The 26,783-nt window shown below is 32.3% G+C and overlaps 1 protein-coding gene across 1 annotated transcript; it reads right to left on the bottom strand.

The window, feature by feature from the left end:
- Positions 1-7,893: 7,893 nt before the first annotated feature.
- Positions 7,894-22,217, bottom strand: LOC140433083 (uncharacterized). Its single transcript, XM_072521143.1, has 3 exons — positions 22,112-22,217; positions 21,623-21,951; positions 7,894-8,219 (listed from the first exon to the last, which is right to left on the bottom strand). Exons 1-3 carry the CDS (start codon positions 22,215-22,217, stop codon positions 7,962-7,964), a joined length of 693 nt encoding a protein of 230 aa, XP_072377244.1. The 3' UTR covers positions 7,894-7,961.
- Positions 22,218-26,783: the final 4,566 nt, after the last annotated feature.

Below are 26,783 nucleotides of genomic sequence, written 5' to 3'. Positions count from 1 at the left end.
CAGCTTATGTTCCAAGATGATCAGATTCTGATGATTTTGAACCTGCTGCTCAGGTGCCGCCAAAGTTTGAGATGGAAAAAACGCAGACAGAAAGTAAATCATCAGATTACGATTCGAGTAATACCCCATTGACAAATTACAACACAACAGTCTTCCAAGTCAACCGACTCGTTACAGGAATCAGTGATGGTTGGTCTGAACCTATCGGACACAGAAAAATTTTTCTTTTATAGATGAGTGTGATCCTAATGACGCGGTTGTGGCTCAACCTTTAAGTGGTACTCTATTTCTTTTATTCCGCTTGTATGGATAATAACATATTTGAGCATATTGTCCAGTAAACAAATTTATATGTTACACAATTCCTAACAATAGCAAATGATATGCCAGGATTCTCGCGACTATATAAATGGCAACCCACGACTATATCTGAAATGAAAAGATTTGTAGAACTTATGGGCTACATGGGTCAGGTGAAAATGCCAGCAATAAGGAGTTACTGGTCCAAATCTATATTGTATAATAATAATGTTGTGAGGAATACAAAGAGCCGGAACAGATTCCAGCTTCTTCTACAGATGATGCATTTTGCCGACAATGAACTTTGCTCCTAAGGTGATCGCCTTTATAAAATACAGGGGTTGGTAAATATTTGCAATACAAATTTTCAAGCGTTGTATAGTCTAGGTGAAGTTTTTTGTATTGATGAGAGTATGGTTCCATTTCAAGGACGCTTAATTTTAAAACAATATAAGTGTACCGCAAAGAAAGCCACAAGTATGAGATAAAATTTTTTAAACTATGCTGTAATTCTTGTTATACCTGGAACTTGGAAGTATATGGTAATAAAACTAATAACAATAGAACTACGTATTTGCCCACAGATGTTGTTCTAAATGGTAGAACTATTGTCACAGATAATTTTTACACGTCTTGAACTGGCAAATAATCTGCTTAGTCAAAATACTTAATTCAGAGAACATATTGTAACAGAACTCTTGAACACTGCTGATGAGACTTTACCACTAAATACGCCTCAATATCCTGAACTACCAAAACAAAAGTCGATATCCAATCATAAATTTGTATAAAAGGAAGTCTGTTCAAGAGTATGCCGTAAATATAAAAGTCAAGCATTACTAATTGATGTAAAATATTATAAACAACTGACAAATGATCCAACATGCACACTGCAACAAAAATCAAACAAACTTATATCAAAATTGGTTAAAAATGGCATCATATCTGCTATTGAATCAAAATCATTGATAATTTACAATTCAGCAGCTCCACGATTCTACTCATTGCCAAAAATACATAAACCCACTCCCTCAGTAAGGCAATAATCTGTTCAATAGATTTTTCCAACAGTAAATTAGTAAATTTTATAACATTAATTTTCAACAAATGAATACAATTTCAACAACGACTTAGTAGTTAAAGATCGTTTGTTTTTAGTAGCTTCAAAAATAATAGAAAAATTCCAGAAACATACATTTTAGTAAGTTTTGATGTGGTATCTCTATATACCAACATTCCTTCTTATTTAATTCTAAACAGTACAGAAAAACACTGGAATGAGATCCAATCACATTGTAAATTGAATTTAAATACATTAAAAGAAATCAAATATTTCATTTTTGATACCAATAAATGCAAATATATTAACAGTTATTACAAACAAACTCACTCAGACAATCAGTCACTCCTATGGTAAGCTCATTATCACCAATCATTTGCAATTATGCTCTTGATGATCTCGTTGAGGAATGTTTAAAAATAATACCTTTTCATATTCCATTTGTTAAACGTTTTGTAGATGATATGATCCTAGCTGACCCAATGACAAAATTACCGAGGTCTTAAATATTTTTAACCACAAATGTAGCCAATTACAATTCACTGCAGAAAGAGAAATAAATAACAGTCTCCCTTTTCTAGATATGATTGTCCATCGCACACATGACAATAGTCTCAAAACAGAATGGTATCGAAAAACCGATTTCTAGCCATAGATTCATAAATTACTATTCGGAACATCCTACAAAGTGAAAATACACTTCATTTTGGGACTAAAACGCAGAGTAATTAAAGTATCTCATCCAACATATATAGAACATAGTTTAAAGAGACTAAAAAACATACAAATGCAAAACTCGTATCCAGCCTCCATCACATTGACCGGCAAGACCAACAATAGAAAACAAATCGCAGTAAAAACGGAAAGCCATGAAGTAAACAATAGCCTGACAGTTGAGATGACAGTTAACATCTTAATACCAACAACACCACAAACTTTTGGATCTTTACCTTATATGCTTAACACTGAAACTTCTCAAATTATTAAAAGGATTAGAAAACATAAAAATTTTCACTAGAAATGTTAAAATCATAGCACATTTATACACTAAAACTAAAGATCCTCTACAACCAAGGAAAGTTCTAACGTAGTGTATCAAATACCTTGCTCAGACTGTGATAAGGTTTATATAGGAGAAACTTCTCGTACATTACACAGCCGAATCTTTTCTCACAAAAATGATGTAAAAACAAACAAATCACAAGCTTGTGCATTAGCCGACCACACCATCAATCTAAATCACACATTTAATTTTTCACAAGCTTCAATTCTAGAGAGGCAGAAAAATGAACAGAAGCGGTTAATTTTAGATATGACACATATACAGAAAAATAAAAAAATGTATAAATAGAAAATCGGAAATTGACAAATTAGATAACATTTATTGTTACATATTAACATATTATCAACAAACAATTGGCATAACATCATAATCTCATTTTTTATCGACATCCCAACATTAAAAAAAATTAATATATGCTTAAGCTAAACTGACTGGACTAATTTATTTTTCATCGACAATTAAATTAGTAATACTAAAAATTGTTGTTACTGGTTTTGTTTTCCACATAAAATAACTGTATATTCATTCATATAATGTATGTTAATCAAGCCAACATGACAATGATATATATATATATATATATATATATATATATATATATATATATATATATATATATATATATATATTTATATATATATATATATATATATATATATATATATAATACAATATAGTTTTTTTTTTAATTTTTTATGTGTGTAATTGTGATTTTTGTAAAGTACAACTTATCTGTAATCTCACGACTAGTAAGTAAGAAAATTAATAATCATAAATTAAAGAATTAAGAATAAATTCGAAAGCTTGACAGTAAATCAAAGAGTTTTCTTTGTGTTGTGGCCAAATAGACTGCATCCTCAAGTATTACCACGCGATAATTATTTAATATATATATATATATATATATATATATATATATATATATATATTAATATAATAAATAAATATTTATTAATCACTCGCATTATCCTTGTCTATTTATGTATATATATATATATATATATATATATATATATATATATATATATATATATATATAAACTTTTAAACATTTAAAGTTTATGAATTGATAAAAAATATTATAAATAGTTTTAATACTTACAAATGTGAAAACAGCATTTACAACATATAGAACTGCCATGTCGTTTGTATTTAGATCTAGATCTGTTTTATTTGTTACTTTCAAAGTAATAAATGTAAATATGCTTAGAAGCAATACTCCATTGTTAAAAAGAACTGCTAGAATAGACCAACCAAATACGTTGTTAAAATGATTTACAATTTGCATTATATCTTGATATTGTTCCTCCGCCAATTTTAGTATTTTTATTTTACTATGCGGGCTTTCTTTGATTTGAAGATCGAACAATGTCTTATTTATCGAGCAATAACTTACTGTGATATATTTGGTAACTTCGTGAATTTCGAACGATATTAACATCCCTATATAAAAATAAACAATGTTTGATGCGAATAATAATGTGATCCTGCCGCCAAACATATAAACACATGTGCCTTGTAAAATTACCATAACTAGAGTGGAAAACACAAATACTGTATTTGGTGGAAAACAATTTTTGGTTTTACAGACATTTGTTTTTGGAATATGAGATAAGTTTTGATACAACGAACACCATTCGTTAGTGTTCCAAAAGTTTGCTCCCAGAGTTGTCACCAAAAACATAAAAATTCCAAAAAATTCATTTAACATATCCAAAATTTTAGTTGCCGAATATTCTGGAAAAAGCACGAGATATCTTTTTTTGGCAAGTATCACTGATGCCGCTATTAAAAGACATAAAAGAAATATTGAGTAAACTTTAACAACTTTAGATTTCTTTAACTTTTGATTTTTAAAATCGTACGGAGGAACAACAGCCGTAATATTAAGAAACAATGAAAGAACTGTTGGCAAAAGCAAATGTTCAGTATTGAGAAACATTATCGTGATAAAGATTAGTGAACACTAATCTGCTTAAAATTGTGTAAGTCTGTTGTGGGATAATACATTATCAAATTAAAAATTTAATATAATTGCTTGTGGCAGTGGTGGTACGAAAAAAGACATTAAAATAAAAGTTTTTTATTTTTTGTTTTATAATTTTAATTATTATATACATATTTAAATTACATATTTGTGTTGTATATTATTAAGTTTACATAGATATATTGAGCTTGCTGTTTAACCTACTATTGCCCCAAAATTCTAGTGTTAGGTGTAGTGTTTCTTATAAAAGCCAGTTAATGGAACTAAAAAAATAATAATTTTCTGAAGAATTATCAAATTAATTAGAAAAAAATTATACAAAGTTATATTTAGTAAAACATTTTGTCTGAATATAAGATAAAATTGAATTTAATTACATTTTTTGTAACTTTCCGGTGTTTCTAGTATTGACTTGGATGACCAACCACAACCCGGATGCCAAAGACAAGCAACAACTCTTGTCCCTACCGTTTTGGTAATGTCCGCCCACTCTGAGTTACCGATAGGGTATTTGAGTAAGTCTGTAGGCCCAAGCACAGTATATTGTTAAGAACAATTCTTTAGCAATATACTGTCTTCTTTAGGTACCGTCTCCTCTAAGGAGGTTGGTAATCATCACAGCTATTTTCACTTTTGAGATTGCAGCTCTGAACAAGTCGACGGAACTGCAATTATACCACTTTTTCAGAATGTTGAGCCAGGAGATGCGTCTTCTTCCAATACTTCGTTTTCCCTGCATTTTTCCCTTCATTATGGTTTGTAGCAACACATATTTATCCCCTCTCATAACGTGGTCGAGATATTGTAACTTTCTTATCTTAATCGTATTCATGATTTTCATTTCTTTGTCATCTTTCTGAGGACCTCAACATTTGTTATTCGGTCTACCCATCTTATTTTTAATATTCTTTGGTAGGTCCACATCTCGAATGCTTCTAGTCGATCGCTCACCTCTTTCTTTAAGGTCCAGGTCTCCACCCCATACAGCAGCACCGAAAACACATATGAACGTAATATTCTTATTTCGAGTTGCGAAATAAGGTCTCTATTTGTCTCTAATTGTACGAAAATATCTGTATTATTTTACTTTTTCTATTGGAACCCCCCTTATGTTTAAAATATCTTGTTGTTGTGTTTTGGAAATTGTCCTAAATTTTGTTTTATTAGCATTAAGCGTTAGTCCTCTTTCCTCACTAGCATTTACTACATTATCTAAAAGTGTCTGTAGATCTTGTATATTCTCTGAAATTAGTATAGTATCATATAAATGGATAATTTTTAAGAATATTTTTAGTGTGTGACTCATTAGACTAATTATACGGTGGTCACTACATTTTCTTGCATGAAGTTTTTTTAGTAATGTAATAAATGTTGATTTGATGCTTAGTTATATTTGGTCCTATATCATGTTCCTCGCAATCGTTCAGTGTTGTGTCCTGTCGTCCTCAAACGATTCTTGGACGTATTCTCTCCATCTGTTTAGTTTGCCTTTGATATTAGATATTATTTTACCATTCGTATCAATCAGGGTGTTACTATTGTTGGACCGTCTTATACCTGCTAGTTCTTCAATTTTTTTGTGCAATTCAAAACTGTCATGATTTTCTCTGTAGTTCTTCTATCTCTAAACATTTGTCGTTGTACCACTTCTCTTTAGCTGCTAGTATTTTTATCCTGATCTCCTTGTGTGTGGCTTTGTATTCGTTTACATTTTTGTTTTTGTATGATCTTCTTTTGTGCACTAGTTGCCGCCTCTCATCTGTCATCCATCGAGTCTTAGCTTCATCGATTTTGTGACTACTCAGCGTATCTTTAATTGGCATCATTAATGTGTTCTTAAATGTTTCCCATTTTTCGTTGGAATCTTCATTATCATTGATTATTGGGAATAATATGGGAATTTACCTTTTCCTAATTTGGCAATATATAGACATTCCAGGTGTAGTTATCCAAGGGAGATATCTTTGAATGCTCTAACCATCAAGGAATTACGCTCCTAAATGCAGCGTATAAAATATTCTGCATTATACTATGCCATCGCATGGCACCATATGCAGAGCGAATAATAGGACAATACCAGGTTGATTTCAGAGGTGGTAAATCAACAATTCATCAGATTTCAACCCTGAGACAAATTCTAGGGAAAACACTGGAATACGGTGTAGACACGCACCACATATTTATAGACTACAAGGCAGCCTACGACTCTGTAAATAGAAGAGAATTATTTAGAGCAATGATAGACCTAGGAGTACCAAATCAGTTGGTAAGTCTAACCAAACTAACCCTTGAAAAAGTTGAATGCAAAGTACGAATCCAAGGGGAACTCTCTGAACCTTTTAAAACAAATAACGGGCTACGTCAGGGAGACCAACTCTCCTGTATACTATTCAATCTAGCTCTGGAAAAAGTAATACGTAAGTCACAAATTACAACTACCGGTTCAATATATAACAAATCTGTGCAAATCCTGGCATATGCCGATTATATCAATATTGTTGGGAGAACGGAAAACGCAGCACGAGAGGCGTACGTAGCACTAAAGGAAGCTGCTACAAAAATGGGTTTAATACTAAACAGCAATTAACCAAAATAAATGAAAAAAGGTACGCAACCACAAATACTACGGCCACTTGTTATAGAAAATTACGCCATCGAAGCAGTTAACGAATTTGTATACCTGGGAACGCTCGTCAATACTGAAAATGACACTACCGCAGAGATAAACCGAAGAATTTGCACGGCTAATAGATGCTATTTTGGGCTTAATCTCCTTTTAAAATCTACAGTTATATCAAGAAATACAAAAGTAAAACTCTACAAAACAATAATACGCCCAGTCCTAACATATGGTTCAGAAACCTGGACTTTAACAAAAAGCAATGAAAACATGTTAGGATGTTTCGAAGGAAAAATAGTAAGCCGAATCTATGGAGCGGTAAATGAAAATGGTGTCTGGAGAAGACGATACAACTTCGAACTCTATAGAATATACCAGGAACCTGATATCGTAAAACATATTAAGATAGGACGTCTGAGGTGGGTAGGCCATGTAATGCGGATAGAGCAAACCGACCCAGCTAGAAAACGCTCCTTGATAGACCTATTGGTCAAAGAGGAGGAAGACCCAGAACAAGATTCCTAGATAACATAGATCAAGATATGAGAAATATAGAAATACGTGCTTGGCGGAGGAAGGCGATGGATAAGGACGACTGAAAAAAAATTATTGGGGAGGCTAGGACCCACACAGGGTTGTAAAGCCAAAATGATGAAAGGAAGGGGACACAAGGAAGTCGACAACTTTTGCAAATCATATTAAGGCATGAACTAGGAGAACCACTTTGGCCTTACGTAAGGTGGAATATTTCTAATACGGTTTATTTACTGCCAGAATATAGCAATTACAATAAAAATACAACGCACATTATTTTTGGATACTTTTTAATTAAATACAGATACAAACACTATATACACGTAATTAATTTTTTATAAATCTTAAAAAATAATCATCGTTCAGCAACGGAATTTTTAACCTTTAATAATTATTTTTATCTTAATTGTATTAATATTATTAAATACGACGTCAAACTGCTTATAAACTGTAGTAAAGTGTTACGAGTGATTTCAAAAAAACCAGCAGCTGTAAATTTAGGGAGATTGGTATAAACTTTATTTTCAAAAGAATTCAAAGCCAACACTTCTTCTGGTAACAACATTGTCTTGTGCAGACTGGAGCAATTTATCAAAATCTTCTGAGCTTCATTTTTGGTAAAGTCACAGGAAAATATAATTATAACTGGCCACACCTAAAAAATAATGTTTTTTTAGTTATTGCTACAATTAATGTAAAATAAAATCAAAGTATAGCAATTTGTTTAGCTTAACAAATGTTAGAATTAAAATAAAAATTGTCTAAAATCGAGAATTTTTTTTAATATTAATGGTAATAAAATAATGAAAATTCTCAGGTTTATTAAGACAAAATTCTTGAAAAATTTTGTGTCAAAAAAAAAATAACATTGGAGGCAATTTTATATAGGTGCCTACATACACAGTGCTTTCGAGCTTTACACTTGACCTGCAAATAACTTTCAGTACTTCGACATTTTGACCAAAAATTTAAGAGACGTAAAACAAGCTAATGTAAAAGCCATATAAGACCGGTTAGTAATTAGGCGATGATCAGTAGGCATCAAACAATTTTTAAAATTTAAAATTCAATTCCAATCACTTAAAAAGTAAATTACTTAATTTTACATATTTTATGTTCAGTAAGAGTGTCTGATTTTGTTTGGTTAAAAGCAAATGAAATGGGTATATTAGTTATATATAATTTATTACACACAATAAAATTTATTTTAATAATGATATTTTAAATACAGTAATTATTCAGTTCACTGTCCTATACTATAAATATATAATATAATCTCTCTCCTATGGCGCTACAGCCCACGTCCCGGCCCCGTCCTCTCATAGCACATACCTCCAAGCATGGTTTTCCTTGGCTACTCTCCTTCAGTTTTCCACCCTCATTACCTCTTCAGCATCGGTTCTTACTTCATCTATCCACCGCTTCCTTGGTTTTTCTACTGGCTGACGTTCCACCATAGTTCCACTAAGTGTTCTAAGTACCTATAAGGTGTTCTATTTTGATCCATTCCTATAAGGTAGCCATCCCAGTGCAATCTTTGTATTTTTACATAATTTGCTTCAGAGGATTCTTTGTTATATTGATATTACTCGTGGTTGAACCTTATTCTTCACATATCATTGTTATAGATGAGCTCCAATATTTTTTTAAATAATTTTCTTTCAAAAATATTAATATGGTTTATTGTTTTTTTGTTTCATAATCCATGTTTCTGCGCCATATGTTGCTATTGGTCGTATGATGGTTTTATGTATTTTGAACTTTAGTTCCCAATGGACGTCTTTGGCATTTTCTTTAAGCTCCACTTTTTTAAGGGACCATTTCTCCCTTCCTCGTCGGCCCTGACCCTGCCTCCAACTGGGATTGGTTATCCAATCTCCGGTAATATTGCTCAGGTTTGCGGGGGTTTACTTGTAAACTTCGGGTAATTAGACTGGTGATAGCATACGGAGCGGAAGTAATATGTTTTACGAAAAAAGATGAAGAAAAACTATGAATAATTGAAAGAAAAATTATGAGAATATTACACGGCCCAATAAAACAGAACAAAGAGAATATAGAAGACTAATGAACCATGAAATAATATTAATAACCGAAGGAGAAGATGTAGTAAAATTTATTAAAGCACAAAGACTGAGATGGTTTGGACACATAAAAGGAAGAGAAGAAGATGCACTAATTAGGAAGATAACGAACTGGAAACCAGTAATAAACAGAGCAAGAGGAAAACCAAAAATAAGATGGAAAGACCAACTACTAGATGATATATAAACAGTGGAAATTGCAAACTGGAGAGGAATATTTCCAAGCGAGCAGTAGTAGAGAGAACCTATATATCTGGAGAAATATAGAGAAATTTTATGATGATATAAGGATGATATTAAGTTCGCTGAAAAATAAAGACATTATTATAATAATGAACGACTTCAATGCCAAAACAGGAAAAGGTAGAAAAAGAAACATTATAGGTAATTTTGGACTAGGACAACGTAATGATAGAGGGAACCGTTTTGTAGAATTCTGCATAGAAAACAATTTATGTGTGACAAACACATTGTTCAAGTAGTTACCAGCAGATAATAAAGACAAGATTATAAGAAATCAGATCGATTATATAACAATTACTGAAAGAAAAAGTTTGAAAAATCATAAGGAACACATAACATCGAATACCTACCACTGAAATCATATTAAAACCATCATGCAAGAAACAACCAAAAAGAATAAAAATAATAATAAACGCAAACAACAATGGATGACTGATAAAATGGTGAGACTAATGAAAAACACACGAGAACATAAAAATAAAAAGAACTGAACTGAATCAGTTCAGAAGAACTGAAAAGAACAACTGAAGAATATAACAAAATCAATAAAGAAATCATGCAAAAGAAACATGGTACAGCAGCAAATTTATTGAAATGGAAAAACTGCAAGAAAAGACTGACACGTTTAATACGTACAAAAAGGTGCAAGAAATAACTGGACCATATAGATCAACTTCAAGTAGTTTACTTGATAAGCAGACAATGAAATATCATTGTCAATGAACAAGACAAACTGGAGAGGTGGAGGGAATATACTGAAAAACTGTTTGATTAAAAAAGAATAGAAATACAAATCGAAAATATATCGACTGGTCCAAACATAACCCTCGATGAAATCGATACAACTATCAAAGAATAAGAAAGCAACCGGTCCAGATGAAATTCCCAGCGAAATTATCAAACTACTCGCCGATAAAGGCAAAAATTGTTTTCTAAACATCTTTAATAAAATTTAGTAAACAGGGCATATACCAACAGACTAGCTACTCTTAACATTTGTAAGGATACCGAACAAAATAAACGCTAAACAATGTACAGAAGTATAACTAAACGAAACACAGTTTGTTTCAGAAACACCCTTGCAAACAGAGAAGCATTATTCAGTTATAAGGTCCTGGTTCAAAGATGTAGCGATATATAACAACCAGTATATATGTGTTTGGTTGACTTCGAAAAAGTCTTTAAGTCATCCACGACAAACTGGAAGGAGTCTTGAAACAGGTGGGAATTGATGACCAAGACCTCCGTATTATCAAAAATTTGTGTTGGCATCAATGTACAAACATACAAATTAGTCAGAATACGACGAAAGCAGTGGAAATACGACGTGGAGTGAGGCAAGGTGTATTTTATCGCCTCTACTTTTTAATATTTACTCCCAATTTATTTTCAAAGCCTTAGATGAAAAGGCTGGCATTAAATTCAACGGGATTATTATTGACAATCTCAGATACTCAAACGACACGATACTGATTACATCCAATGAAAAAGTATTGCAAATATAAACATAGTGACCGAAACATGTGTTAAATATGAGCTAAAGCTTAATAATTTTAAGACAAAACTTATGGTTGTCAGCAAAACAGAGTTACAACCATTTAACATCAAAGCGTATAGAATAGAATTAAAAAGAATCCACAATATCACTTATTTGGGAATTCAATGTTAACCATAACTGGGATATAAGCAAAGGTATAAGAATACGCATTGAAAAGGCCAGAGCCGCTTTCTATAAATTAAAGAAAATTCTTATTAATGGAGAGATTACATTAAACCTTAATAATTAGCGTATTAATTAGATTATTATGCTGCTACATACCTATTCTCCATCCAGGACATCACACACAAAACTAAAGATCCAAGTATATGCGCCAACGACGGATGCAACAGAAGATGAAGTAGAAACATGCTACCAACAAATTGAAGATGGACTAATACTGACCAAAAACAGGGAAATATGGGCGATTTGCGAATTCAAAAGTTGGCAAGGGAAGAGCTGGTACAATAATGTGAGATCAAGGACTAGGGGAACGTAACGATAGAGGAGATCGTCTAATACAATTCTGCCAAGAACAAAATCTAATAATCACAAACACGTTCTTTAAATTTTCTATGAGACGATTATATACATGGCGCTCACCAGCAGATAAACAGGAAAAAGTGGTAAGAAACCAAATCGATTATATAATGATCAAAGAGAGATATCGTAACACCATCAAATCAGTTAAAACATATCCAGGAGCAGATGTCACATTAGACATCAAAACTTTGATAAATTAGATACTAACACCTACTGATAAACCAACCATGGGAAATATTAAAAAACTGCCTCCTCGTTCCACGCAAAGAGATACTAAAAGAACCGATAAGAAAGAGAGACAGTTGGATGACCAACGAAATACTCGGCAGGATGGACCAAAGAAGACAATCCAAGAACAAAGACAGTCACAGTTACAAAATCGTTAACAATGAAATCAAAAAATGATACGAGAGGCAAAACAACCTTACTATATGGAAAAATGTAAAGAGATCTTCAGAACAAATCCGACCTATTCAACCTACATAAAAAAGTTAAAGAAATGGTAGGGCTGCAAAAAAGAAACACAACACAACTCTTTTAAATAAAAATGAAAATACTTGTGATAACAACTGACGAAAAGCTAAAACGATGGAAAGAATATATGGACTAGCTCTTCGACTACGAAAGAGGAAACCTACAAGACACATCTTTCGAGGACAGATAAACAAGTATAGAAATTACAAAGGAAGAAATGTTGTATTCCCTAAGGAACACCAGAAACGGAAAAGCCCGGGCCAGATCAACTGGCTATTGATATCCTTAAAATAATAGAAAATGAGTACATGGATGTTTTCTTAAAGCTCTTTCATGAAATTTATCAGTCTGGTGACATACTCAATGAATGGTTGACCTCAACATTTATTTGTCTTCCAAAAAAGAAAAATGCTAGAGCCGCACCAACCACCGCACCATAAGCCTGATGTCTCACACACTTAAAATGTTTTTAAAGATCATCCATAAACTCATTTACCAAATAATTGATATGGATATTGAAGAATCCCAATTTGGATTCTGTAGAGGCGTAGGTACTAATCCAGAGATGCTTGGATTTGAACCAAGATCGTCTGTTTTATAGATTGCAACAAGGCTTTAAATACAATTTGCCACAAAGAGCTAATGGACGGTCTCAAAGCAAATTACAATACAATGACCGTAGATCTATATTATAAACAACCGGCACACATACGCATTAATGAACACACATCAAAAGAGTTCGAAATTAAAAGAGGAGTGCGACAGGAGTGTGTATTGTCGCCACTACTATTCAATGCATACTCTGAAGAAATTATGAAAAGAGCTCTTGAGGGAGAAACAGCAGGAATAAAGGTCAATGGAACACCAATTAGCACCATTAGATATGCGGACAACACTATCATAATAGCAGACAACCTCCAAGACCTCCAGAAGCTAATGAACAATATAGATGAGTATGGAGAAGAATATGAATTATCAATAAACATCAAGAAAACTAAATTTATGAGGATATCCAAAAACCCAAAATAATGATGAAAGCCTGATAATTAACGGTAAAACTTTAGATCAAGTTAAAAACTACAATTATTTTGGCACAATAATTAATCACACAAACGATTACTCCAAAGAAATCAAAGTTCGAATAGAGAAAGCACGAACAAACTTGTTGAACTTGAACAAATAAAATGAGAAAGGTACTTTGTGCAAGAGAACTGAAACTAGACTTGAGAGTTAGGCTGGCTGTTTTACGGGATAGAAGAATGGACACTTTAAACACGTTTTGGACCAATGGACAGATTCGAATGTAGTTATACGGATCAAATCGTTTTGTAATGCCCCTTTGTCCGCTTCTTCTCGATCGACGATGGTAAATACAATAAAATGTTGAAGTTGTGGAGTAAAAATTATGGTTTTATTGACAGCTACTACTAATTACACTATAGATGTTGGTTAGGTAACTTTCTATAATAGACTGCGCTAAAATGAGCTCAAATCCCCCATTTATAATTTCACAAATAATGTATACCTCAGGACAGAGGTTAATGCTTCTATCATACTAATAAAATTTGAAGTATGAGCTTACAATACAATTTAATCTAGGCCATTATGCAATACTTAAAAAGTTTAATTAGAAAAATATAATATTCGGCAATTTATTAAGAGCAGGTTTGAAGATGAATGGTCTTTAATTATTAAAATATTACTCGATATAGTTTTACAATGTCAAATCAAAGTTTTGGACGTTTTGGACAAACGCGTCGACTACTAAAAAATTGGAAGCATTTTAACTGTGAGTGTATAGGAGAATCCTGAAGATATCATGAAACGAGCATGTAACAAAGAACGAAGTCACGAGAAGAGTCAACAAAAGAATGGAAATATTGTAAACCATCAAGACACGAAAGCTGCAATACCTGGGGCATGTTATGCGTAATGAAAGATACAACATACTTCAATTAATTATACAAGGGAAAATCCAGGGCAAGAAAAGTGTAGGAAGAAGAAGAATCTCATGGTTGCATAACTTGAAGGAATGGTACGGATGCACATCAACCGAACTATTCAGAGCGGCAGCATCTAAGATCAGAATAGCCATGATGATTGCCAACCTCCGTCGCGGAGATGGCACGTAAAGAAGAAGAAGACATATTCTCCACATTGCTGTATGGCATGGAGAGCTGGACTTTTACAGAAAAACTAATGAAAAAATTTGAGTCCTTTGAGACATGAATTTACCGACGAATATTGCGGATAAGTTGAGTTGAAAATAAATTCAAATGTTACAATATTTCAACTCATAATACAGGGCAAGATCGCCGAAAGAAGTGACCCAGGCCGGAGAAGAACATCCTGGCTCCGAAATCTCCGAGAGTGGTATCAAGAGACATCCGCTAATCGGTTTCGAGTTACCGTAAATAAAGTTATTATTGCCAATATGATCGCCAACGTTTGATAATCGGACAAGGTAATAAAGCAAGAAGAATATATATATTTATATACCTATATAACAAAATTTGAAACAAGTTTATGAAGTTTTGATAAAGCATATTATTACAAATAATTTTGATACTTACAAATGTGAAAACAGCATTTCCAATATATAGAACTGAAGGGTTATTTGCATTGAAATATATTTTATTTGTTCCTATCGAATTGATAAATGTAATTGTGCTCAAAAGCAACACACCATTATCAAAAAGAACTGCTAGAATAGACCAACCAAATACGTTGTTAAACTGATGCACAATTTGCACTATAACTTCATATTGTTTCTCGACCAATTTTAGGATTTTTATTTTATTATGCAGGTTTTCTTTGATTTGAAGATCCAGCAATGATTTATTTATCGAACAATAACTTTTTGTGATAGACTTGGTAACTTCGTAAATTTCGAACGATAGTAACATTGCTATATAAAAATAAACACTGTATGATGCGAATAATATTGCGATTGTGCCGCCAAACATATAAATGAATATGCCTTGTAAAATTACCGAAACTAGATTGGAAAGCACAAATACTATGTTCGATGTAAAACGATTTTTACTTGTACAGACATTTGTTTTTGGAATATGAGATAAGTTTTGATACAACAAACACCAATCCTTAGTGTTCCAAAAGTTTGCTCCCAGAGTTGTTACCAGAAACATAACCATTCCAAAAAATTCATTTAACATATCCAAAAGTTTAGTTGCCGGATATTCTGCAAAAAGCAATAGATGTCTTTTTCTGCCAAGTATCACTGATGTCGCTGTTAAAAGGCATAAAAGAAATATTGAGTAAACTTTAAAAAATTTAGATTTCTTTAACTTTTGATTTTTAAAATCGTATGGAGGAACAACAGCTGTAATATTAAGAAACAATAAAAGAATATTTGGCAAAAAGAAATGCTCAGTATTTAGAGACATTCTCGTAATAAAGGATTAGAGAAAACTAATCTACTTAAAATCGTTTAAGTCTGTTATGGGACAACACATTACCAAATTAACCATTTAATATAATTGCTCGTTGCAGTGGCGGCACATGAAAAAACATTAAAACCAAAATATTTTTATTTTTTGTTTTATTGTTTTAATTATTATATACATTTTGATATAATTCGACAGAGCAGGAGGTAACATAATTAATAAGAGTTTTAAAAAATAATAAACGTGCAGGAGAAAGCGGAATGCAAGCAGAAATATTAAAAGTAGGAGGAGATATACTGCAGAAAAAGACAACTCGACTTATTATAAAAATTTGGAAAAGCGAAAAAATGCCAGAGCAATAGAATACAGCCCTCATCTGCCCAATTCACAGGAAAGTTGATAAAACTGTTTGTGAAAATTACAGAGGAATCGCACTATTAGAAGTAGTGTATAAAGTATTAGCAAAAATTATACGAAGTAGATTAAAAACCTACGAGACAGATCTAATAGGAGAATAACAGGCTAGTTTCAGACAGCGAAGAATAACCACCGATCAAATTATAATGCTCAAGTTATTACAAAGCAACAATTATAAACAAAACCTAGGTTTGCAAATGCTCTCTATTAATTTTAAATAGGCTTACGACTTTATCTCAGGAAACGGACTATATGAAGCAATGAGATCACTAGGAATACCAGAGAAACTAATACAATTAGTTAAAATGACACTAACTAATAGAGTCAATGAAGTCATGATGGAAGGAAGTCCTTCAAATCCGTTTAACGGGATTAAAACAGGGAGATCCCCTGTCAATAGACCTATTCAACCTAGTAATAGAAAAAATAATTAGAGAAACCAAGATCCAGAAGAGCGGCACGATTCTTAACAAAATATAACAATGCACAGGTTTTGCAGACAAATTGGTGTTTCTCATACGTTCAACAATAGAAAATGTTTGCCAAATTTATAGAATAAGCTAGAAAATATGGCCTGATTATAAATTAAGAAAAAACCAAGTATACGGAAATGAGAGAGGAAAATGCAGAAGAAAATGAATGAATCACTCTAAAAACGAATGAGGCAGGTATAAATTTAGAAGGTAACAGAATTTAAGTACTTTGGAGTAACAGTTACAAATAGAGGAGAAATATATAAGCGATTGTTGAAAGGCAACAAAGCAGTAGCATCAGTAAACGCACTGTTAAAGATAAAAAACGTGTCCAGGGCAGCCAAGATTTGAACTTATGAAACAGTAGTGAGACCATGAGTATTGTATGCACGTGAAACTTGGACAATGAATCAAAAAAAAGAAAAAAATTAGAGATTTAAGAGAGAAAAATCCTAAGGAAAGTTTTTGTTAGGATAAAGGAGGCTAATGGAGAATGGCGCAGAAGAACAAACCAGGAGCTAATGCAGATCTATAAGAGACTTAAAATAACGCAGAAAATCAGAGCAAAGAGAGTTAGATAGTTGGGACATGTTTTACGAATGCTAAAAGAAAGAAACGGTCTAAGAGTCTTACAAGAAAGAGAACAAGGGAAGAAAAGATGTGGGAAATCACAAAGAAAGTGGTTTGAGGCCGTTCGGACTGACATAGAAGAAATGGGAACAAGAGACTGGAAAGTACAAGTGAAGGACCGTAAAACAGTGCTATATATAATACCGATGCTAAGAATACCCTTCTTTGGAAGATAACTTTCGGAAAAGCGTCAGGTAAAGGATTGGCTATAGATGGTATGAGCCAGTTTGGTGAGAACTTTATTCTAAATGTGAAATTTTCGGTGATAAGCTGTCACCTTCATCAGCACCTAAATGGAAAACTTATTTGGTACAAGTGATGGATCATTTGGTCAGAAGGTGATAACTGCATTTTTAGTCATTTTGTGTTTATTGTACAAAAATAATCAAAACAACATTCGTTATCGTTTGGGCAGATGGTGCTACATGCATGACGAATATAATTTGATCGACAACGTTGGTTATTTAATGATATATGCACATTTTTTTAGGTGTGATCAGATTATGATAAGTATTTTTGTCACGCAATGATCAAAATATATTTTTCATTTTTTATGGTCAAATAGTGATGTGTTTATATCATATAATGGCTAAATAACTCTTAATCTTATTACTGAAATCAGAAAATGATAAGTGTAAGCCATATTGAAGATGAAACGAAAACGATGTATTTTCGTGACTATCGAAACTTAAAATCTCGGGATGAACAACGCCAATTTTTAAGTTCTTTGATTGAAGTTGTTCCACCAAAGCGTAAGCTACAAGTATCACGCCGAAGCAGAACTGCGTACAGCAAAATATTTTATCACACAACATTCTTTAAAAGTTGAAGTATGTAGGGCTTGCTTCCAAGCCATGTTTGCTTAAGGTAGAGGTTCTATCAATGGAATTGTCAAAAAGAAGGAAAATGCTGACATTGCTATTATACAGTGAGATAACCAAGGTATGAAGGTCAGATGAAGATATTAGTATAGTTCGTCAACATATTGCTAGCTTTCCGACGTACGAAAGTCATTACTCAAGACGTAGAACACCACAAGCTGCTTTGTGTGGCATGCTGCTATACGTGAAATCAAATCTTAACTGTCTTTCGATTACGAAATACGTCATCCGATTTACCAAAAAACAAAACTTTTTTAAAACTCAATAATGAGGTTAATGATGGTACACTAAATATTTTTAAATTTATACTTTTTAGATTGAAACAGAAGACGTACACCTCGTCAAGAATACCAATGTCTCTAAGTTTTGACAAGAATATAAATTTGGAGGGGAGGATCCGTCAGTAACCCGAATATACTCAGTTCCATTTTGTTAGCAGAAGCAAACAGATCATACACATATCAATTACACTGGTGTAGGACTTATTAATCCGGTACCGTTACAATGTTGGAAATGTTGATTCCGAACTTACCACCACAAAGTGTATTAGTGATTGATAATGCCCCATACCACAATGTTCAAAATGAAAAAAATATAACGATTGCATCAAAAAAAGATGAAATAAAAGAGTGGCTAAGAAAGAGAAATATACCATTTACAGATGATATGTTAAGAGCCGAGCTATACACTTTAGCAAAATTTTATCAACCTCATTATAAATCATATGAAATAGATAAACTTCTATAGGAAAACGGACATTCGATATTAAGACTACCATCTTACCATCTCGAGTTAAACCCCATTGAGTTAGTTTGGGCATCCATGAAAAACTATGTTGCACAACGGAATGTAAGTTTTAACTTTAAAGATGTGAAGGTTTTAATTGATCAATTTTTTGAGACATTTTCAGAGGATGAATGGAAATCACGGTGTGAAAATGCCAAACAATCAGAACAGTTTTTTATGAACAGCGCACTGGCAGTGGACTTAGTTACGGAGAAAGTGATAATTAACTGGGATGATGATGATGACGACGATGACGCTGATAGTAATAGCGAAGGTGATCTAGAAGATACAGATTCGAGTTCCGATCCAGATATTTGAGGCATTGAACTATTGTAACGTTATTTTGTAAGTATACTGTTAGAATATGGACGTTATAGAGGAAAAAGTGAATGATTAAAAAATTTATTTTATTTTTATATTTCAATATGATGTAAACAATGCTAAGGGGCCTGCGTAGCGCAAGCGGTAGGATGCTTGCCTCGCAAGCCGGTGGTCCGGAGTTCGAATCCTACCGCCGGCAAGAACATCTAGACATTTTAAAAATGTCTATAGGCCCCTGGTCGACTCAGCCTGAATAAAAATGAGTACCTTGGGTAAAACCAGGGGTAATAATAGACGGTTGAAGCGTAGCACTGGCCATGTTACCTTCCTTGTATACCGTAGGCCCTAGATATAGCAGACTACCCTGCTATACTCCCAAAGCCGCGACAGTGGTATAAACCGGGAGACTATTATATAGTATACAATGCTAAAATGATCATATAAAGAAAAGATGATGGTCGGCGGAGAAGTAGTGATTTTAGCGGCGGAGCTAAATAAGCTCAAAAAGAAAGAAATAATTGATATATTTTTATCATTCAAACTTCTGACAAGTTTCACTAATACTCATCTACTAAATTATGTAAAAAAACGCTGCAAGTATAGCACAGTGCAGTGAAAGTGAAAAATTACATGGTTCCAGCAACATAACCTGTAATCAATGTGTTAACCATTAATTTTGATAGCTACGTAGCAGCATCATCCTTTTCTAGAACTCACTCAAAAAATTCACTGCAGTGTAGCAATATTTACCAAAAAATATGTAAATTTTCATTCAATGGTTTTAGAAGCTTTAAATCTATAATCGTTAAAAAATCTCGTCAAAAAATAATTTGTTGTGTATTGGAAGCTAAACTGGTTTTTCAATTCAAAAATGAACTAGTTATGTTATTAATAAAATTCTGGTTGTGGAAGATTAACTTGATTATAAAATTAAATGACCATTTATATATTATAAATCTTTAAAAATTGTGACTAGCCACTTTCCGACTTTTCAAATTTGGAAGTTCCTGGAACTTCCAAATTTTTATATTACCTAACTACTTTTTCTTGTTTTGTTAAGGTCATACCTCGAATTCCCAAATTGTCTATTATATTTCTATTTATTGTTCACTTCAAAATTATTTTTTATGCTTTTTCAATTTACAATGAAGTTTTTAACGACTGTCACTTTTCTAATAGCCAGTTTACTTTCTCTTGTGTTGTTAAGGATATACCTAGAATTCTCTGAAATTCCCAAATTACCTATTATATTTATTTCTTGTTCACTTCAAAGCTACTTTGTCAATTTAGACAGAAATTTATTAAATGACCATTTATATATAAATCTTTAACGACTCTCACTTTTCTAACAGCCTGTTTACTTTCTCTTGTTTTGGTAAGGATATACCTAGAATTACTTAGGTATGTATTTCTTTGCAATTTTGTGCAATATCTGTATGTGAACTTTTTATTGGTTTTAGTTTTCAAACATGTTAAATTATGTATATTTATGTTTTATACTACTACTAAAATTATATTTTGACTTGCTACAAACGTGTGTTTCATATGTGTAATTTAATGAAATAAAATAAATCTAAATCTATTCTACTGTAGAAGCAAACAAAATTTGAAATGATTTTATTAATAATTTGATTTCTAAATATCAATTTTTTACAATATATTTCATCTGTAAAAACAATAAAAATCGATAATTTTCCTCACATATTATTACGTGGAATAATTACTCTAAAAAGAACATGGAAGGAGGGAATAACAAAGGCAATGAGCTCCCGAGACTTGACCGAAGAACAATGGAATGATAGAAATTCGTGGAAATTAGGCATCGGACAACGACGCAAGACGTTTTGAAACCGATATATATATATATATATATATATATATATATATATATATATATATATATATATATATATATATATATATATATATATATATATATATATATATATATATATATATATATAATTACTCCTAATTATTACAATTTTAATACCTATTGAGTTCAATTGACCCTCCACCAGTCGTAGTTCCATAAATAAAATAATTTTAAAATCCGAACGCATTTGCTATCTTCTTTACTCCAAATGCGTTCTCTGTTTATTTTTCGCATCGCTAGAGTTTAAACTGAAAAACAGAGCTAACTTTGACGAACTGTACTTATGCAAAGTAATTTTGAGTCGATTATTTTGTCTGTGTGTGAATTTTAAACAAGTTTATAAAATTTTGATAAAAAATATTATTACAAATAGTTTCGATACTTACAAATGTGAAAACAGCGTTTACCATATATAGTGCTCTCATATAATTTTCATTTAAATCTTTTGTTTCTATCGAAGTAATAAACCTAAAGGTGCTCAGTAGGAATACGCCATTGTTAAAAATAACTGCTAAAATAGACCAACCAAACACACTGTTAAAATGATTCACAATTTGAACTATATCGTGATATTGCTCCTCCATAAATTTTAGGATTTTTACTTTACCATTAAAAACCCCTTTGATTTTAAGATCAAACAATGATTTATTTATTGAACAATAACTTTCTGTGATAGACTTTGTAACTTCGTAAATTTCTAACGATAATAACATTCCTGTATAAAAATAAACACTGTATGTTGCAAATAATACTGCGATTGTGCCGCCAAACATATAAATAAATAAACCTTGTAATATTACAAAAAATATATTGGAAAGCAGAAATACTGTGTTTGCTATAAAACGATTTTTGCTTTTAGTCATTTATTTTTGAAATATGAGATAAATTTTGATACAACATACACCATTCGTTAGTATTCCAAAAGTTTGCTCCTAGAGTTGTTACCAGAAACATAACAATTCCAAAAAATTCATTTAACATATCTAAAATTTTAATTGGTGCCGAATAATCTACAAAAAAGACCAGAAACTTTTTTTTGACAACTATCGCTGATGCCGCTATTAAAAGGCATAAAAGAAATATTGAATAACCTTTAAAAAGTTTAGATTTCTTCAGCTTCTGATTTTTAAAATCGTAGAGAGGGGCAAGAGCCGTAATAATAAGAAACAATGAAAGAACAGTTGGCAAATAGAAATGCTGAGTATTGGAAAACATTATCGTGTTAAGGCTTAGAGAAAACTAATTTACTTAAAATTTGGTAACTCCGTTATGGGACATTACATTAACAAATTAAACATTTATAATAATTGCTCGAGGCAGTGGTGGTACATGAAAAAATATTTAGAAAATAGTATTTTTTATTTTTTGGTTATTATATACACGTTTAAATAATATGTCTGTGTTGTATATAGCACTGATCTGCAACAAAATCGTCCTTCGACAAATTTTATCATAAATATAAAGATGTGAATGCGCTAAATATATTTCCGTTAACCGATTTTTTCTATCGCGTGTTGATTTTCTGTTATAATTTTTTTTTTTTCAAAATATTTAAAATTTACGACTTTTTAATTTGTATTTTGCATCAACACTATAAATGATGTATATACCTACATACAAAATGAGTTTTAGAAAGTAGTCAAATAAAGATGGATAAATTCGTAAGTGAGTCTTTAGTAGTAACCACATATGCGCATGCGCAGTTTATGTCCAGTTAGCTTTTTTGACTTGTCAACAGCTTCTCTTATAATTGTTTATGTTTTGTATCGAATATTCTGGTTTTGCACTATCCATATTGTCTGTAAGTAATTAAAGTTTTTTATGTGTACTTTATGTATTTACACAAGATTTGAGCCTATAAAATGTATATTAGAAATATCAAAACTATTTTAAAATAAATTTTATTTTTTTTAGGTTATAAAATGCCGCAAACTTGTAAAAATTCTGCACTGTTTTTGTTACATTTGCACATCTACAAAATGACCAGTTCCCCATAATAAAGGCACTTCACATGCGTTACCTCCGTCTTTGGGTTGAGATTGAGTGGGAGATTGATGTCTGTGGATGCTCCTATTGATGTGATTTTAGCGGTAACCGTTTTGGATGTGGACTTGTTTTAAACTAGAGAGCTCAGTGGATTTACATTTACATTTATTATTACATTACATTTATTGCATCATCGCAAAGACGTATTGATCTGGAGACAAGGGTATTGATGACTGAATTAAATTGTGAAGGTGTACGATGAGAGTTTGCATGCAAGTAACGATTGGTATGGGTGGGTTTTCGATAAACAAAGTGATGAAAACCTTGGGATTGATTTTTTTTTTAATAACGTCAAGAAACGATAGGGATGAATCAGTTTTCACTTTCGTCGTGAACTGGATACTAGGATGTATATCATTCAAATTGGTCCGAAAAGACACCAAAGTCTCTTTCAGAGTCTCGAAGTCTCGAGAAGTCTTTCATAAAGATATTTGCAATTACTGGAAACAGTTGGAGATTATTTGGGCACCATTTATTTGACTGTAGAATTAATTTTCTTCTTCTTCTTCTTTTTATATAAACATGACTCTCTCTGTTTTTCAATGTGCCTCCCAGTAAGTTGTCGTTTCATCGTTATCGTGGTCTTCCTACTGATCGTCTTATATCTGTACTTCTAGCTCTGTCCCACAATGTCTTACCATCATTTTTTTTAAGTGTTTTCATCTCTGCTGTTTCTAACATCCTTTTTGTCCTCTCTGTGTCAGGTCTTGTTTCTGCTGCGTATGTCATTATTGGTCTGATGACTGTTTTGTAAATTCTGCCTTTCGTTTCTTTCCCGATATTTTTATTTCTCCATATTGTTTCACTTAGGCAGCCTGCGGCTCTGTTTGCTCTATTCACTTGATCTTCCACTTCGGTTTCAAGCTTTCCGTAGCTAGATAATGTGATACCTAGATATTTAAAATCCATCACTTGTTATATTATCTGACCATCCAGCTCCAATTTAAATCTTAGTAATAAATTTGCTGTTTTAACCATGCATTTTTTCTTTTTTCGTGAAATTAACATGTTAAATTTTCTGGAGGTTATATTAAATTGGTGCAGCATACGTTGTAAATCATCTTCACTTTGAGAAAGTAGTATTGCGTCGTCTGCATAGCAGATTATTTTAAGTTGTTTTTCTCCCATTTGGTATCCTTTTTTAGTTCTTACTTTTTTTATTATTTCGTCTATAATCAGGTTGAACAATAGAGGACTCAGGGAATCTCCCTGTCTTTTCCCGTTGTGAGCTTTAATAGGGTCGGTTAGTTCTTCTTTTAACACTGCCTGGGGTGATTGCGGGGTGGATTCAGTAGCTCTGCGATTACCACAGCCGGTCCCAAGCCCGAATAAAATGTGGAGGGTGATTGGCAAGGTTAGCAACCTACCAATCGTAAAAAACAAATACTGCTCAAAGAAATAATGTACAGCATCGGAACCGGATTGATACTATGAAGACGACTACGGCAAGAAATGTAAAAACATCCAAAACCCAGACGAGAATTACTACTTGGAATATCAGATCACTCAACTGAGGGACCAAGAAATAATTCAAGTGCTGAAAGAGAAAGAAATAGACATTTGTGCTCTACAGGAAACAAAAAAGAAAGGAAAAGGTCAATTAAAATGAGGTGAATACATACTAATCTACAGTGGAGTAGCAAAAGAAAACAGGGCCAAATAAGGTGTAGCCTTACTAATACACCAAAGGTACCAAAATCAATTCAAAGAGTGTCAATATATACTACAAAGAATACTAACAGCAAAAATAAGAATGGAGAAGGAAGACCTGAACATCATCGGAGTATACGGTCCAGAAAATAACAAGCCTCAAACAACAAGGGAAGCGTTTTATAACCAATTACAACAATTAGTAGATCAAGTCAGAGGAAAGATGATAATATTGGGGGATTTTAACGCACGAATAGGCAATCAAGTAATACCCAGCATTAAACAAAAATATAACGAGAATGTTAAAAACGAAAATGGAGAAGTGATGATCAACTGTACGAATAACGAACTAAGAATAAACAACACATTTTTTGACCACAAAGGCCAACACAAATATACACCCGTGGACAAGGATCTATGATAGATTATGTTATAACCAACAGAGATATACATTCATCGAAAATAATCAACGTAAGATGCCTCAACTCAGCAGATGTAGGTAGTGACCATATCCTAATATTATGTAAGTTAAAGAATCATCCTGAAATACTTCCCACCCAAGAGAGCGGCGCCAACACAAACAAAAATCAAAGTCGAAAGACTAAATACGGAATCCACGGAATACTTATACAGGGAAAGAATATCAGAGAAGATCGCTGACAAAATCACTTGGAGAAAGGAAACTAACGAACAGAATTGATTTTGAAATATGAAATAAGTATTCGACATACAATATTTAATGAGAGATAAGTACAGCTCGTCAAGAATTGCAATGTCTCTGAGTTTTCACAAGAATATAAATTTGGAGGGGAGGATCCGTCAGTAGCCCGAATATACTCAGTTCCATTTTGTTAGCAGAAGCAAACAGATCAGACGCATATCAATTACACTGGTGTAATCCGGTGACTTATTAATCCGGTTCCGTTACAATGGAATTTAAATCAAAAGTTCATCGTAAAGTTTTGAGTGGTCAATCTCGTGAAATTATAGTAAATGTGATATATTTTATGAAACGAGAAGCGGAGGCTAAACATCCGATAATAGAACTAACGAAAATTCAAGAACGTGTTTCGCGCGCAACGGGTGCTAGTGTTGGTTCTGTAAAGCAAATTTCAAAGGAAACGAGATCAGTTGAAGATGGTAAAAGTGATTCGTTTCATACACCTAATATTAAAAGACAAAAAAGTGCGACCAAAACTAAGTTGGATAATATGGATAAGGAAATTCTTCGGAGATTTGTAATAAATTTTCACGTCCACGAAAAAAAAGTTCCTACGTGGAGAGGCATACACAGGAAATTTGGCAATGAAATTAATTACACAGGATCGTATGAAAGTTTACGAAGAGTATTACATAAAATTGGTTTCCGTTGGCGAAAAACTCAGACAAAGAAAAATTGCTTATGGAAAAACCTGACATCCAACAAAAAAGGATAGCTTTTTTGCGAAGTATTAAGAGGTACAGAAACGAAAATCGTCCTATAGTATACATGGACGAAACATACATCCACTCTTGTCACACATTCACGATCGTTTGCGTAAGCCTATCTCTAAAGGACAGAGGTTAATAATAGTTCATGCAGGAGGAGAAATGGGGTTCATAAAAAATTCCTACTTAAAATTTAAATCAAATTTAAAAACTGGTGATTACCATAGTCAGATGAACTTTAGTTTTCAAGTTGTTAAATTATGTTTATATATATATATATATATATATATATATATATATATATATATATATATATATATATATATATATATATTATTTTGACTTGCTACAAACGTGTATTTTATATGTGTGTAACGTAATGAAATAAAATAAATTTAAATCTATTCTTCTGTACAAACAAAC

Source organism: Diabrotica undecimpunctata, chromosome 2 (assembly GCF_040954645.1).
Source record: "Diabrotica undecimpunctata isolate CICGRU chromosome 2, icDiaUnde3, whole genome shotgun sequence".
Classification (NCBI taxonomy): domain Eukaryota; kingdom Metazoa; phylum Arthropoda; class Insecta; order Coleoptera; family Chrysomelidae; genus Diabrotica; species Diabrotica undecimpunctata.
Note: the sequence above shows the minus strand (reverse complement) of the source record. Positions and strands in the feature narration are given on the sequence as shown.

Excerpts from the sequence above, each read along its gene's own strand:
- LOC140433083 (XM_072521143.1), bottom strand. The coding sequence starts at position 22,217 with ATGTTAAATGAATTTTTTGGAATTGTTATGTTTCTGGTAACAACTCTA. Across the intron at positions 21,952-22,111 it reads GTATCAAAATTTATCTCATA|GAATGTTATTATCGTTAGAA; the intron begins TTTCAAAAATAA and ends ATTTTTATACAG. Across the intron at positions 8,220-21,622 it reads TAAACGCTGTTTTCACATTT|GTGTGGCCAGTTATAATTAT; the intron begins GTAAGTATCGAA and ends ATTATTTTTTAG.